The sequence below is a fragment of the Moschus berezovskii genome, chromosome 4, assembly GCF_049115385.1.
Source record: "Moschus berezovskii isolate FMDL1 chromosome 4, NW_MosBer_1.0, whole genome shotgun sequence".
NCBI classification, from domain to species: domain Eukaryota; kingdom Metazoa; phylum Chordata; class Mammalia; order Artiodactyla; family Moschidae; genus Moschus; species Moschus berezovskii.
Genome location: NC_142463.1, coordinates 67,860,719 through 67,878,887, shown reverse-complemented (window position 1 = coordinate 67,878,887; position 18,169 = coordinate 67,860,719). Strand labels below are relative to the sequence as shown.

Here is an 18,169-nt window from a genome sequence, read left to right as displayed (position 1 = left end):
GCATGCCTAATAACCTTCAAAGTCTCTATCTGCCTGCGGAATACAGTCTATGAACCAAGTCTTTCAATGTTATTCTCAGTGAGTCTGTTACACTGGTTACATGGACCTGATTACAAAGGGGCTAATTAGCCCCTACTTTTGTACATCTGCTCACTGCCTTCATTTGCTTTAAAATCTACTTCCTTCAGTTACTGTTTAAAAAGACTGAATCACTTTTTAAGATCCAACAGAAATGATACCTCCTCAGTGAAACTATGTATGAAAAGTGAAAGTGCTAGTCACTCAGTTGGGTTTAATTCTGTGACCCCATGGACTGTACCCCGCCAGGCTCCTCTGTCCATGGAATTCTCCAAGCAAGAATACTGGAATGGGTAGCCTTTTCCTTATCCAGGGGATCTTCCACACCCAGGGATCCAACCCAGGTTTCCTGCATTGCTGGAGGATTCTTTACCAGCTGAGCCACCAGGAAAGCCTAATTAATAACAAGAGTACTTTTAAGAGAGAGAGAGAGAAAAGATTCAAAGCAAAAATTTAAACCTCCCAAACTCCTTTATTGCCTTCTCAAAATTACCCCTGAGAAGCAATCACATCGGCTGCTCTGTTCCCACTGTGGGGTAGGGACACCGAAGACAAGTGTGTAGGAGGGAGCTGCCTGGATTTTGCCCACATTCTGAGTCTCTAGCCTCGGTTAAGAAAGAAAAAAACCTGTAGCAATTAACCTTAGGATACTGCATGTGTCCTTTCGGTTTCATTACTCATAAACCTCACCCATAACAGATAGCTGTAAAAACCTTCTCGTTTTTCAGCTTGTAAAGAGCAGAGCAGGTTTTCGGAGGAACCAGACTCAAGGGGAGCCCCAGGGAAGAGCCAAGGCAGCTGAGGATTTGACCCCCGGTGCGCCAAGTAAGTTTCCTCCTACACTTCCCCTTCCAAGCACATTTTTGTTAGCTGAACAACAGCGGATCCCCTGGCGTAGACCCCACACTGCGGGAGGGGAGGCTGCCAAGCTGCCTGGGCGGGAGGGTGTGAGGGCCGCTTTGCCTCTTCCTTTGGATCTGGTGCGGCTGAGAATCCTGTGCCTGGATGCGCTGCTCCTCCCGGGGACTCAGTCCCGGGCTACGGCAAAGAGCCTCGCTGGGGAGGAGGAATCCACTCCGCCTCACCTTCGGAAAAGGGGGCTGAGGTCCTTTTTAGGACTGAGGGACTAAATCCCGCCTCCTAAAAGAGGAGCTGAGTAGGGTTGCTCCCTGCTTCCTCCTCCCTCCTCCTCCCACCTCAGACACCACCTGACTACCCTGCTGGGTAGTGGAGAAACAGAAAAGAAGGTCCTCAACATATGGAGGAGCCTGGTAGGCTGCAGTCCATGGGGTCGCACAGAGTCGGACACGACTGAAGCGACTTAGCAGCAGCAGCAACATACAAGTTTATTTTTTAGAAATTCTTATTTGCATTTATGTGAAATAATTCATTCTCACACTTTCCCTTAAAATAAACCATAAGGTCTAAGTCTATTTTTTCTCCTTCATTGTTTCCAAATGTGTAGTCCTTACCAAAAACAAAGCAAGACAAAAACACAAACGTTATTTTCAGTTTCAGTTTCTTGTTCTACTCCCTTTGTGAGAATGAAAAACATGTCTCAGTTTCTTTTCAACTTCTGTAAAATGGCTCAGAACGTAAAGAATCTGCCTGCAATGCAGGAGACCTGAGTTTGTTCCCTGAGTCGGGAAGATTCCCATGCAGAAAGGAATGGCTACCCTCTCCAGTATTCTTGCTTGGAGCATTCCAGGGACAGAGGAGCCTGGTGGGCTACAGTCCATGGGGTTGCAGGTTAGACAAGACTGAGCAACTAACACTTTCTAGAAAATAGCAGCAGAAAAGTGGGAGGAAAAAAGAAAGCGAGGATGAGTGGTAAACCACTGGGAGCTTTTTCTGGAACTCACTAATGAAGAGCTCTGGAGAAGAAATGTTAATCTGTCAACTTTCTTTTGCATGTAAATTAGTCTTGAGATCAGAACTCTTTAATTTCTGATTCAAAATGGTGTGTGAGGAATGGAGAGGTGAGGGAGAATATAGTCTGATGGTCTGGACTGCAGGAGTCAGATGCTTGCTTTAGTTCTGGCAAATCTCAGCTTTTCCATTTGCAGCAGTGGTAGCTGGGAGCTGACAGCCTCACATCCTGTCACATAGCCAGGACAGCAGCCCATGGTGTGGAAAGAACCCTGCCTGGAGAGATGAGAGATTAGAATCTTCTCCTAGTTCTTTGGAGAAGGGGTAGGGGAAAGACGCATTTTCTCCATTGTGTATGCATTGAGAGGCTCATCACTGATTCTCAACAGGCTCCCCACTAGATTCATTGCCTACACTTTTCTTTCTTTTTTTTTTTTTTTGAGTAAAGACCAAGACCACACTTGACTCAGACAGTTCTGGCTGCTTTTATTTATTGAATAAGGGAAAAAAAATGATACCCCCAAAACAAATAGGGAGCCTAAACATGGCAGCCTCATTTTACCCCCGGTCACACCCTCAAAATTTGGGAAACAAGCATGATGCCTCCTGGCCTTGGTTGTAAGCCATTGCTCAGGCCCAAGCTGCCTCTGACACCCCATGGGGCTGCTTGTTTCTGGATACTTTCTGAAAATTGGGAAGGACCAACTCAGCACTTCTGGGAAATAAGCAGTGCTTTCTGCTTCCGTAATGTAGTCCTGTGGTAGACGTGTCCAAGAGTTGTACAGACCCTCCAGAGGGAAGAGTTCAGTTCTGAGTCTTTTTACATGGATATTTTTGAACAGTTATACTTCACTGAAGAACAGATATTCTTCATTGACTTTTTAATTAAGATATACTTTTTATTGGTTTATTACACACGTCTTTTTGTTTCTTTTTCTTTTTTTTTTTTAACATACATCTTTTTCTTGATGTAGACCCACATTTCTATCTGGAAAAATAAAACCAATTTTCTGATGACTCAATTTCCCTACACAGAGGGTGATTGTTAAACTGTGTGGCCAAAAGGATTTTGATGACTTCTAAAAAAGAAAAGAAACAAAAATTGTTTCCCTTTTGGAACCCAAACTCCTTCAATCTCTTGAATAGTATAAATGGTTCTAAAGATACTGTATTTCATTGATTTGTCATATGTCAAACTGGAATTGTCAATCATCTCGGATTTTGATGACTACTTGCTATCCCTATCACTAATTCTATAGCTGTTCTCAACAACTAAGACCAGGAAACAGAAGAGATGCATGAAATCTGTGTCTTAACATTTCATGGTTTGTGTTCCCAAGGTCACCCTAGTCCCAGGTCCTCCCTCAGCATTGGCTTCACTGCTCTGTTTTATTTTTAATATGTTTTTCTGGGACATTCTTCTTTCAGAATACACCAGAGTATGTTACCTGAAAGAAGATACTTTCATTTTTAAAATGCAGTGACTTGGAGATCCATATAGATTAATAGAAAGGAAATCCCTAATTTAGTAGCAGGAGATGTGGTTTCTGAAGATTTTCCTACTTGTTGTTTGGTCGCTAAGTTGTGTCTGACTCTGCGACCCCATGGACTGCGGCACACCAGGCTCTTCTGTCCTCTCCTATCTCCTGGAGTTTGCTCACACTCATGTTGATACTACATGGATATGATAAATGATTTTAACAAATTATTTAGATTTGTAGTTTTATACAAACCTACAAATTTGTAGGTTTGTAGTTTCAGAGTTATTGATCATTTATCATGGCTCCCCTGAATTTCCTGACTTATCCAGTACTGTGAATGCTTGTGGTGACCTTCCTGGATGCCTTCAACAATGGGTGGTTCCTTATTTGGAGAATCTCTGTCCTACTGTGGAAACTGAGCAGCTGTGCAGAAGGAGGTTTCCACAAAAATGGTCCTGGCACTGTTAAAGATGGCCTACAGATAAGATGTAATGGAGTACTCCAGGCTTCCCTGGTTGCTCAGTGGTAAAGAACCCGTCTGCCAGTGTAGGAGACACGGGTTCAAAGCCCTGGGTCAGGAAGATCCCCTGGAGGAGGGCATAGCAATCCACTCCAGTATTCTTGCCTAGAGAATCCCATGGACAGAGGAGCCTGGTAGGCTACAGTCCAGGGGGTCACAAGAGAGTCGGACACGACTTAGCAACTAAACAACAATGGACTACTCCATCAAATATGACAAACCAGAGTCATTGAAGCAGTGCATGATAATTTGTCTTGATGGTTGATGCTTCTTGTTACCTCTGATACCTTGAAGCCACATTGTTATCCACAGGTTTACTACCATTCATAGTAGAAAGATTCTGATTCTTTTGAGTAAGAGTGTTCTAATAGATTATATTACTCCAATTTATGTCCTCCTCTCCTAAGTTCAGGGCTTCTTTGTGGTTCAGATGGTAAAGAATCCACCTGCAATGCAGGAGACCTGGGTTCGACCCCTGGGTTGGGAAGATCTCCTGGAGAAGGGAATGTCAACCCACTCTAGGATTCTGGCCTGGAATACTGACAAGGCATGGACAGAGGAGCCTGCAGGTGTACGGTCCATGGGGCTGCAAAATGTTGGAAATAACTGAGCAACTAACACTCACACTTTCCCAAAGTCAGGCAATTTTTCTGGAAATCTGTCTGACCACTGAATCAAAGTCAGTATAGAATTCAGATGTCCTCCTTGACTGAAACTTATAAACACACTTAAAGGAGATCAGTCCTGGATGTTCATTGGAAGGACTGATGCTAAAACTGAAGCTCCAATACTTTGGCCACCTCATGTGAAGAGTTGACTCACTGGAAAAGACTCTGATGCTGGGAGGGATTGGGGGCAGAAGGAGAAGGGGACAACAGAGAATGAGATGGCTGGATGGCATCACCAACTCAATGGAGGTGGGTTTGAGTGAACTCCGGGAGTTGATGATGGACAGGGAGGCCTGGCGTGCTGTGATTCATGGGGTCGCAAAGAGTCGGACACGACTGAGCGACTGAACTGAACTGAACTGAAGTTATTTTGAGCTTGTTGCTTTTACTGTGTACTCTCTCCCATTCATTGTAACCCAAGTTTCTCTGGGAAGATTCTCTTACCAGATATTTCTTTACTTTGCTTTTAGTAGTATTACTATAAATCATGTCCTGTATATTGAATCTCAGGATGCTGCAACTGTGAGGAACCATAATACAAACCAACATTTCACACAGAAGACTCAGGGGGCTTAGAAAGTTGCTAGTAGTCTTAGAGTATTTCAGTTTCTTTTTCTGAGGTGGGAGTAATTCAAGTTTCTTTCAACAGTTTTATTGAGGTGTAAAACAAACACCATAAATTTAATGCATTTAAAATTTACAGTTTATACAAATGTACCAAATTGGGAAAGGAGTACGTCAAGGCTGCTTATTGTCACCCTGATCATTTAACTTATATGTAGAGTACATCATGTGAAATGCCAGGCTGGATGAAGCCCAAGTGGGAATCAGGATTGCCAGGAGAAATATCAATAACCTCAGATATGCAGATGACACCACCCTTATGGCAGAAAGCAAAGAAAAACTAAAAAATGAAAGTGAAAAAGGAGAGTGAAAAAGTTGGTTTAAAGTGCAACATTCAGAAAACTAAGATCATGGAATCCAGTCCCATTACTTCATGGCAAATAGATGGAGTGGGGAAACAGTGGAAACAGTGAGACTTTATTTTCTTGGGCTCCAGAATCACTGCAGATGATGACTGCAGCCATGAAATTAAAAGACACTTGCTCCTTGGAAGAAAAGCTATGACCAACCTAGACAGCGTATTAAAAAGCAGAGACATTACTTTGCCAACAAAGGTCCATCTAGTCAAAGCTATGGTTTTTCTAGTAGTCATGTATGGATGTGAGATTTGGACCATGTAGAAAGCTGAATGCCGAAGAATTGATGCTTTTGAACTGTGGTGTTGAAGACTCTCGAGAGTCCCTTGGATTGCAAGGAGATCAAACCAGTCCATCCTAAAATAAATCAGTCCTGGATATTCATTGGAAAGACTGATCCTGAAGCTGAAACTCCAATACTTTGGTCACCTGATGTGAAGAACTGACTCATTTGAAAAGACCCTGATGCTGGGAAAGATTGAAGGCGGGAGGAGAAGGGGATGACAGAAGATGGCCTATGATGACTCGATGGGACATGTGTTTGAGTAAGGTCTGGGAGTTGCTGATGGACAGGGAAGCCTGGCATGCTGTTATCCATGGGGTTGCCACGAGTCGGACACGACTGAGTGACCTAACTGAACTGAACATATGTACCAGGGTAAATGTACAGTGATTTCACATGGAGAAGGCGTTTTCAGAAATCTTCCTGGAAGATGTGTGGGATATAAATTGTGAAATATTTTTACATAATATCCAGGGTGGGATGTCTCCAGAAGAACCACAAACAGAAAAAAAAATTGTGAAAAATATGAAAGGGCTTATAGTTACCTATTTGTAAACCTGCACATTCTTCTGACTAGTGGAAGCTAGCATGTGGTTTGGTGGAGTTGAGGGGAGACAACACTGGCAAGGAGGTGGAGGGGTAGCGAGGTGAGCAGAATCTTGGAAACTGCATTTGTAGGCAGTTGGAAGCAACCAGCGAATGTTATTCAGAGCAGTTCACTTGTCAGAATACTTTAATGGAATTCTGAATATGACCTACTTGATATGTCTTTGCCTCTTTCTGTCTCCAGAGCTGAAAGACAATAAAAGAAGAAATAGAAGAAAGCTGCATGGATAAAGATGGGATCCTTGATGATACAGAAAAGACCTCACCAGGTAGAGGGGAGGGTTCTGCTCACAGTGGGGTTGGGTTCTGCTCACAATTCTGCTGCAGCGGCCCCCGAGACTCTGACAGGAGGAACTTCCAGAAGCAGGGACCTTCTCCTTCTATGAACACACTCTGTTTCATCTCACAATAATAAAGAAAGTTGTGGTTGTAGGTCCAGGCAGCCAGTCAGAATCTTCCCTAGCACATTCCCAAACCTGCCCTTGATGTGAGTCACAGGTGAAGTCAGACATGTCCATTTGTTTTTTCAAGACAGTTTGGTCACTGAGAAGGTGGAGGTTTGAGGGATGAGAGGTTGTAGCTCTCAGGACTGACTTTTGTTTTCTCCCCTCTCTAAAATCTTCCTGGAGCAACAGAGCAGTACAAAAGAGAAGCAGCTGAGAGGGAAAAGGATTCTCTTGAGCAAAAGATTAAAGAACTGCTACAAATGTTAGAGAGCCAAGAAAGAGCCTTCAAGATATTTAGAGTCAAAATCACAGGCGAGATGAGAGAAAGAGACAACGTTCTGAGAAGGATGAACAAGAAGATTGAGATACTGGAGGTAACTTGGTGTGGGTCTGGGCAGTGATGGTAGAAAAAGTCCTCAAACCCCAGGAAAGGATGGGTAGAAATTAAAGCAAAATCATAGAGAGAAGCACCATCGTCCTTGACTGCTTTTGACTCATTAGAAGCTCTGCGTTTTTAATGGTTTGTTATTTAGTTGCTAAATTGTGTCTGACTCCTTGCAACTCCCTGGACTGTATAGCCTGCCAGGCTCCTTTGTCCATGGAATTCTCCAGGAAAGAATACTAGAATGGGTTGCCATTTCCTTCTCCAGGGGATCTTCCCAACCCATGGATCAAACCTGTGTCTCCTGCATTGGGAGGTGGAGTCTTTACCATTGAGCCATCCGGGAAGCCCTTTTAATGGCTTAAATCCAACCATTTGAGTTCTGATCACAGTGAGTTTCTGAAGATTCCAGGAGGACCTTGGAACCACCAAGCATTTATAAATAACTTTCCCATGATTTGAGAGAATAGCATTGAAACATATATATTACCATATGTGAAATAGATCACCAGTCCTGGTTCGATGCATGAAACAGGGCACTCAAAGCCGGTGCACTGGGACAGCCCGGAGGGATGGGATGGGGAGGGAGATGCGAGGAGAGTTCAGGATGGGGATACATGTACGCCCATGGCTGATTCATGTCAATGGATGGCAAAACCCACCACAATACTGTAAAGTAATTAGCCTCCAATTAAAATAAATTAATTAATTTAAAAATAAATAAAAACTTTCCCAGAGCTTGTGTTGCTCTTTTGAGGGATTCCTGGATGATCTCATGGAGTCAGTATTAAATAGGATTCCCAGGGTTATCAGGTGGTTATTTTGAGTGTATCTACTACATGCAGGAGATGTGACTGGAGCAGTACATGTAATTTGTCTTAATAGTTGATTCTTCATGTCACCCACTCTACCTTAATGCCATCTTATTGGCTACAGATTTACTACTATTCAAACCCTGATGGCTCAGTGGTAAAGAATCTGCTTGCAATGCAGGAGACTTGGATTCAATCCCTGGGTTGGGAAGATCAACCCAGTCCACTGTTCCTGCCTGAGAAACCCCATGGACAGGGGAGCCTGGTGGGCTATCCAATCCATGGGTTCATAAGAGTTGGACACAACTTAGTGACTAAACCACCATCATAGTAACAGGATCTTGATTCCTTTCAGTTCAGTTCAGTTCAGTCTCTCAGTTGTGACCGACTCTTTGCAACCCCATGAATCACAGCATGCCAGGCCTCCCTGTCCATCACCAAATCCTGGAGTTCACTCAAACTCATGTCCATCAAGTCGGTGATGCCATCCAGCCATCTCATTTTCTGTTGTCCCCTTCTCCTCCCTCCCCCAATCTTTCCCAGCATCAGAGTCTTTTCCAGTGAGTCAACTCATCACATGAGATGGCCAAAGTATTGGAGTTTCAGCTTTAGCATCAGTCCTTCCAGTGAACACCCAGGATCGATCTCCTTTAGAATGGACTGGTTGGATCTCCTTGCAGTCCAAGGGACTCTCAAGAGTCTTCTCTTAAGAGAGTCTAAATCACTATATTACTCCAAGTGATCTCCTCCTGTTCCAAACTCAGGCACTTTTTCTGGAAAACTGTCTGACCTCTGAAGCAGAGCAAAGACACTCAGATGTCCTTGACAGAACATGCCCAAAGTTTCCTTATCTACTTGGAACACACCTCGGTTATTTTTAGCTTGTTGCTTTTTTTGTACATTCTCTATATTCACAGTAAACCAAGTTCTTCTGGGAAGATTCTCTTACCAGATCAGTCTTCATCTTTACTTTGCTTTTAGTTGTATTACTGTTAACCGTATCCTGTAGATAGAATCTCAGGATGCTACAACTGCAAGGAACCATAGAGATTACATAATGTAAATTAAACATCTTGCAAACATGGCTCAAGGAGATGACACTTATTAGTTGCCACAAAAAGACTATTTTCCCAGATGGAGTAATTCAAGTTTTCTTAAACAGTTTTATTGAGAGATAATTTAAAAACTATCAATAAAATTTCATTTATTAAAAATTCATGATTGATACTAATTAGTCATGTGAATGTACACTAATTTCACATTGGGAAGATATTCTCTGAAATCTTCCTGAAAGAGGCATATGATGTAAATTTTGAAAAACTGGTACATCTTATTCAAGGTGGGATGTTATCAGAAGAGTCAAAAGCAGAAAAAAACAGCATATGAAAAATATAAATGTCCCCAAGTTTGCATGTTTATAAAACTGCACATTCTTCTGATGGGTGGAAGCTAGAATATTGAGAGGGAAACAACATGGTGAGGAGGCTGCAGGGGTAGCAAGGAAGGTGGGATCTAGAAAATTTACCTGTAGGCAGTGAGAAGCAACCAGGAAGTGTTGCTTGAAGCAGATCATTTCTCAGAATGTTTCAGTGGAAGTTTAAGTTTGACATGTCTTTGTCCCTTTGTGTCTCCAGATCGTAAGAAAGAAAATGGAAGAACAAGAGGAATATTACAGGAAGAAAGGTGAGGAGTGGAGACAGGCTCAAGAAAGACTGGATATATGCATATGTATATGTGTATATATATGTGTATACATAATTATGACCGATTCATGTTGTATGGCAGAAACCAGCACAACATTCTAAAGCAATTTTCTTCCAATTAAAAAAAAATAGCAAAATCTTGATTAAAATTTGAAAAGAAGAAAGATCCTTCATGGTTCAGAAAAGACCTCAGCAGGTACAAGGTGGGCTCTCCTCACGGTCGAGAGGAGAGGTTCCTGCAGTGCCCTCTGAGACTCTGACAGGAGAACTTCCAGAAGGAGGAACTTCCTCTCCTGTTGTGAACTTACTCTGCTACATCTGAAATAACAAGGAGGGTTGTGGTTGTAGGTCTAGCCAGGCAGTCATGACCTTTCCTAGCATGTTTTCACACCTGCCCTTAGGTGTGGTCACAGGTGAATTCAAACATGGCCATCTGCTTTTTTCAGACAGTTGGGTCACTGAACGTGGAGGTTTGGGGGACGAGAGGTTGAAGCTCTCGGAGCTGACCGTTGTTTCCTTTCCTCTCTAAAAATCTTCCTGGAACAGAGGAGCAGATCAAAAGAGAGACAAGTGAGAGGGAAGAAGACCCTTCTGAGCGAAAGGTTAAACAGCTGCAGCGAATGTTGGAGAGCCAAAAGAGAGTTTTGGAGAGACTAAGAGCCAGAATGAGAAAGGAGATAGGAGAAAGAGAGAAGACCTCAGCAGGTGCGGGGGAGAGTTCTGCTCGCGGTGGGGAGGGGAGGTTCTTGCAGTGCCCTGTGAGACTGCTACAGGAGGAATTTCCAAAAGCAGGGACCCTCTTCTCCTCCTCTGAACACACTCTAAGATATGTCTGAAAACAGCAAAGTAAGTTGATATAGGTCCAACCAGGCTTCCAGGGCCTTTCCTAGCACACTCCCCAAACTGCCGTGGATGTGTGGTCACAAGTGACTTGAAATATTTGACATGTCCACCTGCTTCTACAGTTTGGTCACTGAGAAAGGAGGGTTGGGTTCTGGAGGGTGAAGGTCTCAGATCTGACTGTTGTTTTCTTCCTCCTCTAAATCCTTCCTGGAGCAGAAGAATGGGCCAGAGGAGAGGCAACTGAGAGGGAAAAGGAACCTCTTGAACAAAAGGTTAAAGAATTACAGTCAAAGATGGAGGACAACAAAAGTGCCTTCTCGAAGAAAGTTAGACTCAACACGACAAAGATGAGAGAAAGAGAAAACATTCTGAGAAGGATGAAAGAGAGGTTTGAGATGTTGGAGGTAACCTAGTATGGGTCTGGGCAGTGACTGTGGAAAAAGTACTGGAACCTCGGGCAGGGGTGGGTAGAAATTATAGCATAGTCACAGAGAGAAGCACTATTCTCCTTTATTGCTTTCAATTCACTAGAAGCTCTGAGATTTTAATGGCTTATATCCAGCCATTTGAGTTCAGCTCACAGTTAGTTTTTGAAGAGTCCGGGAGGAACTTGGTATCTCCAAACATTTATAGAATATAAATAACTTTTCCAAGTCTTGTGCTGCTGTTTTGAGAGATTCTTGGTTGATTATGGAATCAGTATTAAATGGGGTTCCCAGACTTAACAAGTAGACATTCTGAGTATTTTTAATGCAAGCAGGATAAGTTACTGAAGCAGTACCTCGTCATTTTTCTTAATAGTTGATCCTTCTCGTTGCCCTCACTACTTAAAGGCCATCTTATTGGCCACAGATTTAGTGCTATTCATAGTAGGGGGATCCCAATTTTTCTGAAAGAGTTCTAATAGACTATAACATTCTATTCCAAACTAAAGCACTTTCTCTGGACAGCTGTCTGACCTCTGAAGCAACTTCAGTACAAATGTCCTCCTTGACTAAGCACTTGCATAATTTCCTTATGTGCTTAGAAAAGACAAGTTATTTTGAGATTGTTACTTTTACTGTGCACTCACTCCCATTCCGAGCAACTCTAGCTCCTCTGCAGAGCTTCTCCTACCAAAGCTTTCTTTATCTTTATTATGCTTTTAGTTGTATTACAGTTGTTCACACACTATAGATAGAATCTGAAGAAGCTACAGCTGTGAGGAACTATAGACATTATATTAAAAACCCCTACATTTCACCTGGAAAACTCAAGGAATAAAGATACTTGCTAGTATGTCTTAGACTATTTCAGCACTTCTTTTCTGAGATGCAGAGATTCGAGTTTATGTAAACAGTTTCCTTGAGATGTAATTCATAAGCCATAAATTTCAGGCATTTATATGTACAATTATATTTAATTAAATGTACTTGTATAATTGATACAAATTTATGCACATAAAAGTACAGTGATTTCATACAGGGAAGGTAGTTCAGTTAATCTTCCCAAGAAAGGTGTGTGATGTAAATTTTGAAAAATTTATACATATTATCTGTAGTAGAATGTTATCTGAAAAGCCAGAAGCAGGAAAAACAGCATACAGAAAATATGAAGGGGACCAAGGTTGTATTTGTAAAACTGCACATTTTTCTGACTAGTGGAACCTTCATGGATGGTAGAAGCGGTACTAGCAGAGGAAGCTGGAGAGTTAGTGAGGTAGGCAGGATTTTGAAAACTTGTAGGCAATTGAACACAACCAGGTAATGTTATTGAGAATAGTTCTTTTCTCAGAATATATCAATGGGGAGTTCAGGTTTGACCGGCTTGACGTGTCTGCCACTCTGTATCTCCAGATCTTGGGGATGATAAAGGACGAGCTAGGGGAATGCCGCAAGAAGACAGATGCGCTCCTTTGTGATGCAGCCAAGACCTTAGCAGGTACCGGGGAGGGCTGTGCTCAGTGTGGGTGGGGAGGTTCCTGCAGTGCCCTCTGAGAACTCTGACAGGATGAACTTCTGGAACTTCTGTGAACATGCTCTGCTTCATCTGAAAATATGATGGCTTGTGGTTTTAGGTCCAGTCAACCAGTCATTCCCAAACCTGCAGATTCCTAAACCTGCCCTTGATATGTAGTCACAGGTGACGATAGCCATGGCCATCTCCTTTTCCACAACAGTTTGGTCACTGGGAAAGTGAAGGTTTAGTGGGTAGAAGAGGTTGTACCTCTCAAGGCTGACTGTTGTTTTCTTTCCTCTTGGATGAGCAGAATGCGCTAAAGGAGAGCCATCTGAGAGGGAAAAGGAGCTTCTTGAGCAACAGTATAAGGAGATAAGTCAAAAGGTGGAGGACCAAAAAAAAGACTTCGAAGAATTTGTAGGCAAAATGATAGAGAAAACAAGAAAAAGACTTAAGATTTCAGCAGGTACCTGAATGGGCTCAGCACACAATGGGGTGGGGAGGTTCCTGCAGTTCCCTTTAGGATACTGATGGGAGGGACTCCCAGAAGCAGGGAGCTTCCTGCCCTGTGTGAACATACTCTGTTATATGAGAAAATAATAATGCTGGTTGCGGCTGTAGGTCCAGCCTGCCAGTCAGGGATTTTCCTAGGGGATCCCCCAGACATTTCCATCTGCTTTTTCACGACAGTTTGATCACTGAGAAATTGGACGGTTGTAGGGGGGAGGGTGTGGTGTGTGAAGGGTTATAACTCTCAGATCTAATTGTTGTTTCCTCATATCTTTCACATCTTCCTGGAACAGAAGAGTGTGCCAAGAGAGAGGCAGCTGAGAGGGAAAAGGAACTTCTTGAGCAAAAGGTTAAAGAGCTGCAGGAACAGCTGAAGGACCAAGAAAGGGTCTCTGAGAAATTCAGAGTCAAAAAGACAGAGAAACAAAGAGAAAGAGAAAATACCTCAGCAGGTATGGGGTGGACCCAGCTCATGGTAAGGTGGGGAGGTGCCTGCAGTGCCCTCTATGACTCCGACAGGAGGAACTTCCAGAGACGGAGCTTCCTCTCCTTCTGTGAACACACACTGCTACATCTGAAAATAACAAGGCGAGTTGTGGTTAGAGGTCCAACCAGCCATCCCCTTTTCTAGCACATTCTCGCACCTGCCCTTATGTGTGGTCACGGGTGAATTTAAGACATGCCCATCTGCTTTGCCCAGACAGTTGGTTACTCAGAAAGCAAGGGTTATTGGTTGTGGGCTTGTAGCTCCCAGTGCTGACTATTGTTTTCTTCTCTCCTCTCTCTGAAATCTTCTGGGAGCAGAAGTGCTGGCCCAATGGGAGGATTCTTTGTGGGAAAAGAAGCAAATGGTTAAAGAATTGCAGCAAAAGTTGGAGGAACAAGAAAGAACCTTCGAGAGATTTAAAGTCAAACTCACAAAGGAGATGACAGAAAGAGATGACCTTCTGAGAAAGATGAATGAGAGGATTCAGATGCTGGAAGTATGTCTAGTCTGGGTCTGGGCAGTGACTTTGGAACAAAGCCTGAACCTTCAGGAAGGGATGGGTAAAAAATAAAACAAAGTCATAGAGAGAAGCACTATTGTTCTTTACTGCTTCTAATTCATTGGAAGCCCTGAGTTTTAGACGACATTCTTTAACAATTTAAGTTAAACTTCAAGTTTCAAGTTCTTACACAGTTTTATTGAGTTATACTTCACAAACCATAAATTTCAAATACTGAAAATATATAATATCATTGATACAAATTTACCAAAGTGTGTACAGTGATTTCACTTGGGGAATGTGCTTTATGGAATGTTCCTGGAAGAAGAGTATGGTGTAAAATTTGAAAATTTGTACATATTATCCAAGATCAGATGTTACCAGAAGGGATGCAAGCAGTAAAATACAACCTGTGAAAAATATGAAGCCAGACAGGAATGTTACTCAGGGGAGTTCATTTCTCAGAATATTTCAGTGGATGTTCAGCACAGGTTAGACCTGCCTGACATGTCTTTGCCTCTTTCTGATCTCCAGCGCTTACTGAGGTTACCAGAAAAACTAGAGGAATACAAAAGGAAGAAAGGTGAGCTCCTTTGTGATGCAGGAAAGAAACCTAGGAGGTAGAGAGGAGAGCTCAGTTCACAGTGGGGTGGGGAGGTTCCCGCAGTGCCCTCTCAGGCTCTGACGGGAGGAAATTCCAGAAGCTGGGAGTTCTCCTTCTGGGAATGCACTCTGCTTCATCTGAAAAACAAGGCTAATTGTGGTTGTCGGTCCAGTCGCTCAGTCAGGGCCTTTCCTAGAAGATTCCCAAACCTGCCCTTGTGTGTGGTCACAGGTGTGTGTAGACATGTCCATCTCCTTTTACATGACCGTTTGGTCACGTAAAAGTGGAGGGCTCTACCTCTTGGGGTTGACTGTTGTTCTCTTCCCTTTCTAAAATCTTCCTGGAGCAGAAGAGCAGGCCAACAGAGAGGCAACTGAAAGGGAAAACGAGCCTCTTGCAGAAAAGGTTAAAGAATTGCAGCAAAAATCGGAGAACCAAGAAAGAGTCTTTGAAGTATTAAGAGTCAAAATGACAGAGGAGTTGAATGAAAGAAAGCAAGCCTCAGCAGGTACAGGGGAGGGCTCATTTCACAGCCAGGTGGGAATGTTCCTGCAGTGCCCCCTGAGACTCCAACAGGAGGAGCTTCCTGAAACAGGGAGCTTCCTCACTCCTGTGAACACACACTGCTTCATCTGAAAATAGCAGAGTTGCGATTGTCGGTCCAGCCAACCAGTCAGGGCCTTGAGTTGTGGGTGTGGGTGCATCCAGCCAGGTAGGGCATTCCCTAGCATGTTTCCAAATCTGCCCTTGATGTGTGGTCACAGGCACAGGTGGAAATGTCTACCTGCTTCTTCGGGACAGTTTGGTTCCTGAGGATATGGAGGGTTGGGGGTTGGGGGTTGTCACTCTCAGGTCTGACTGTTGTTTCCTTCCTTCTCTAAACTCTTCTTGGAGCAGAAGAGCAGGTCAAAAGAGAGGCCACTGAGAGGGAACATGAGTCTCTTGAAAAACATGTTAAAGAACTGCAGCAAAATTTGGAGGACCAAGAAAGAGTCTTTCAGAGATTAAGAGCTGAAATGACAGAGGAGATGCGAGAAAGTGAAAAGGCCTCAGCAGGTACTGCGGGGAGAGCTCATTTCACAGTGGGGTGGGGTTGGTGGGTGTTCTCTGAGAACTCTGATTGGAGGAACTTCCAGAAGCAGGGCCCTTCTTTTCCTTCTCTGAACACACTCTACTACCTATGAAGACAACAGGCCAGTTATGATTGTGGGTCCAGTCAGCTAGTCAGCCCCTGTCCTAGCACGCTCTCACACCTGCCCTTGATGTGTGATCACAGGTGAATTCAGACATGTCCATCTGCTTTTTTCAAGAAAGTATGGTCACTGAGAAAGTGGTGGGTTGGGGATTGGGGATTGTACCTCTGACTATTGTTTTCTTCCCTATGTATAATTTTCCTGGAGCAGAAGAGCAGGCCAAAAGAGAGGCTGCTCAGAGGGAAAAGAAGCTTTTAGAGCAAAAGCTTAAAGAATTGCAACAAAAGTTTGAGGCCCAAGAAAGAGCCTTCAAGGCATTTAGAGTTCAAATGACAGAAGAGGACAGAGAAAGAGACAACTTTCTGAGAAAGATGAATGAGAGGATTGAGATGCTGGCGGTAAGTCTGGTCTGGGTCTGGGCAGTGACTGTGGAACAGAGCCCTGGAATGTCAGGAAGGGATGGGTGAAAATTAAAGCAAAGTTGTAGAGAGAAGCACCAGGATTCTTTACTGCTTTAGATTCACTAGAAACCCTGGGATTTTAATGGTTTATGTCTGGACACTTGAGTTCTGTTCATAGTGAGTTTGTCAAGAGTCTAAGAAGACCTTGATAATTTCAAGAATTTATAGACTATAGACAACTTTCCCAGGGCTTGTGCTGCTGTTTTGAGGGATTCCTAGTTGATATTTGGACTTTTCCTGGAGCCAGTTTTAAGTGGGGTTCCCAGGGTTGTCAGGTGGATGTTCTCAGAAGCAGATATTGGTTCACTTCACTAAGCTTCCTGCCAGTTTTCAGGCTGCTACTACATCCAAAGACCCTAATACAGATCCTTGCTAACCTAAAGTATTCAAATATGCACAAACTTAGAAATATGGGCAACTGCCAGCTCCTAATTTGGCTGCAGCTGTCTCCAGGTGAGTTTAAACTGCCAGAGTCAGCCTTTAGTAGAGGAGAAGTTCTGTCTTCTCCCATCTGGAATTATTTATACCAGTTTTCTTGATCAACTTAGGAGTTCTCAGTATTTCTAAGATGTGGAGAGAATTTGTGCCATTCACAAGGAAGGAAGGCCCTCACCCAGATAGCATAAATGTGGCTGAAATGCCTTATAACAATTGTCCTCATGCCTGGTTAGGACTGTAGAGAAACCCTAGTGATGGGTATGAGTAAGTTTGTGCTATGCATCCTCTCACCACCCAAACCTAAACCAGGAGATATTTCTGATGAGCATAATAACTTCTCATGATCCTATAAGAAAGAACTCTTTAAAAGAAAATAAATTGTTAATGGAAAACCTTGTTTTTGATATATTGAGATTTTGAAAATGTTTCTGTTTACTAACACATCATACATTTTTAGGCTGCAGTGAATGATGATAATGACAAGGATAATGAGGAAAACACTGAAAAGGACTGACGTTCATAGACACAGGAAGATAATGACAAAGAAAATACTTCACAGCGTTTTGTTTTAGTCTCAGTTTGGGAGAAGATAAAACATGTGTGGTGACTAATTACTCATATTTTTTGTTTGTTTCTTTTAAATTCTGGTAATATTAAAAGTTTTCACAAGTGCTTTTTTGATCTGGATTATTTTTATTTATGTATGTACTTTTTCTTTTATCGTTAAAGTTTTAATATAAAAAATAGAAAAATCATCTACTGTAGAACATCAATTCCTGGCCCACAAAGGAAAGAATTAGTGTGGCTGGATAGTTAATTTAAGTGGAAATGGAAACAACTGAGTAGAAGACAAAGAGAAGGTCAGATTTGTAATATCTTAAAAAAAGAAAAATTTTATGAAGTAATGCTTCTGAAAGTCACATATGGATAATTATACAAATGAATATGTAAACTGTTTTCTTGAGAGGAAAGGACTAATTTCTTATACAAAACAATTGTGTTACTTCACCTGTAAATTTTATGTGTTTTGAGTTAAACTTTCACAAAAGCTGACTGTGAATTTTAAATTGAGCTGATCAAACACATTAAAAAGCCATGAAAATTCAGAAGAGGTGTAGGGTTTGGGAAGTTTTCAGCCATAATTTCTTCTATAAATGAAGTTTATAGAACTGCAGTCATTAGAACAATGTGCCATCAAGGCATAAATATGAAGGCAAATAATAACAGCATGCTACATAGTCTAAAAATAAAACAATGTGCCATCAAGGCATAAATATGAAGGCAAATAATAACAGCATGCTACATAGTCTAAAAATAGAACCAACAACATACCTGATTAAGGTTATGTGAATAGTGTAGTTTCAGATT

The 18,169-nt window shown here is 42.5% G+C and overlaps 1 protein-coding gene across 1 annotated transcript; it reads left to right on the top strand.

The window, feature by feature from the left end:
• Positions 1–710: 710 nt before the first annotated feature.
• Positions 711–17,481, top strand: LOC129540380 (uncharacterized). Its single transcript, XM_088835464.1, has 15 exons — positions 711–903; positions 6,670–6,754; positions 7,115–7,305; positions 9,760–9,808; positions 10,375–10,533; positions 10,888–11,075; positions 12,507–12,591; positions 12,920–13,075; positions 13,413–13,571; positions 13,924–14,102; positions 14,640–14,688; positions 15,059–15,217; positions 15,607–15,765; positions 16,113–16,300; positions 17,259–17,481. The coding sequence occupies exons 2-15, from the start codon at positions 6,709–6,711 to the stop codon at positions 17,313–17,315; spliced, it is 1,824 nt and encodes a 607-aa protein (XP_088691590.1). The 5' UTR covers positions 711–903; positions 6,670–6,708; the 3' UTR covers positions 17,316–17,481.
• The last annotated feature ends 688 nt before the right edge of the window (positions 17,482–18,169 follow it).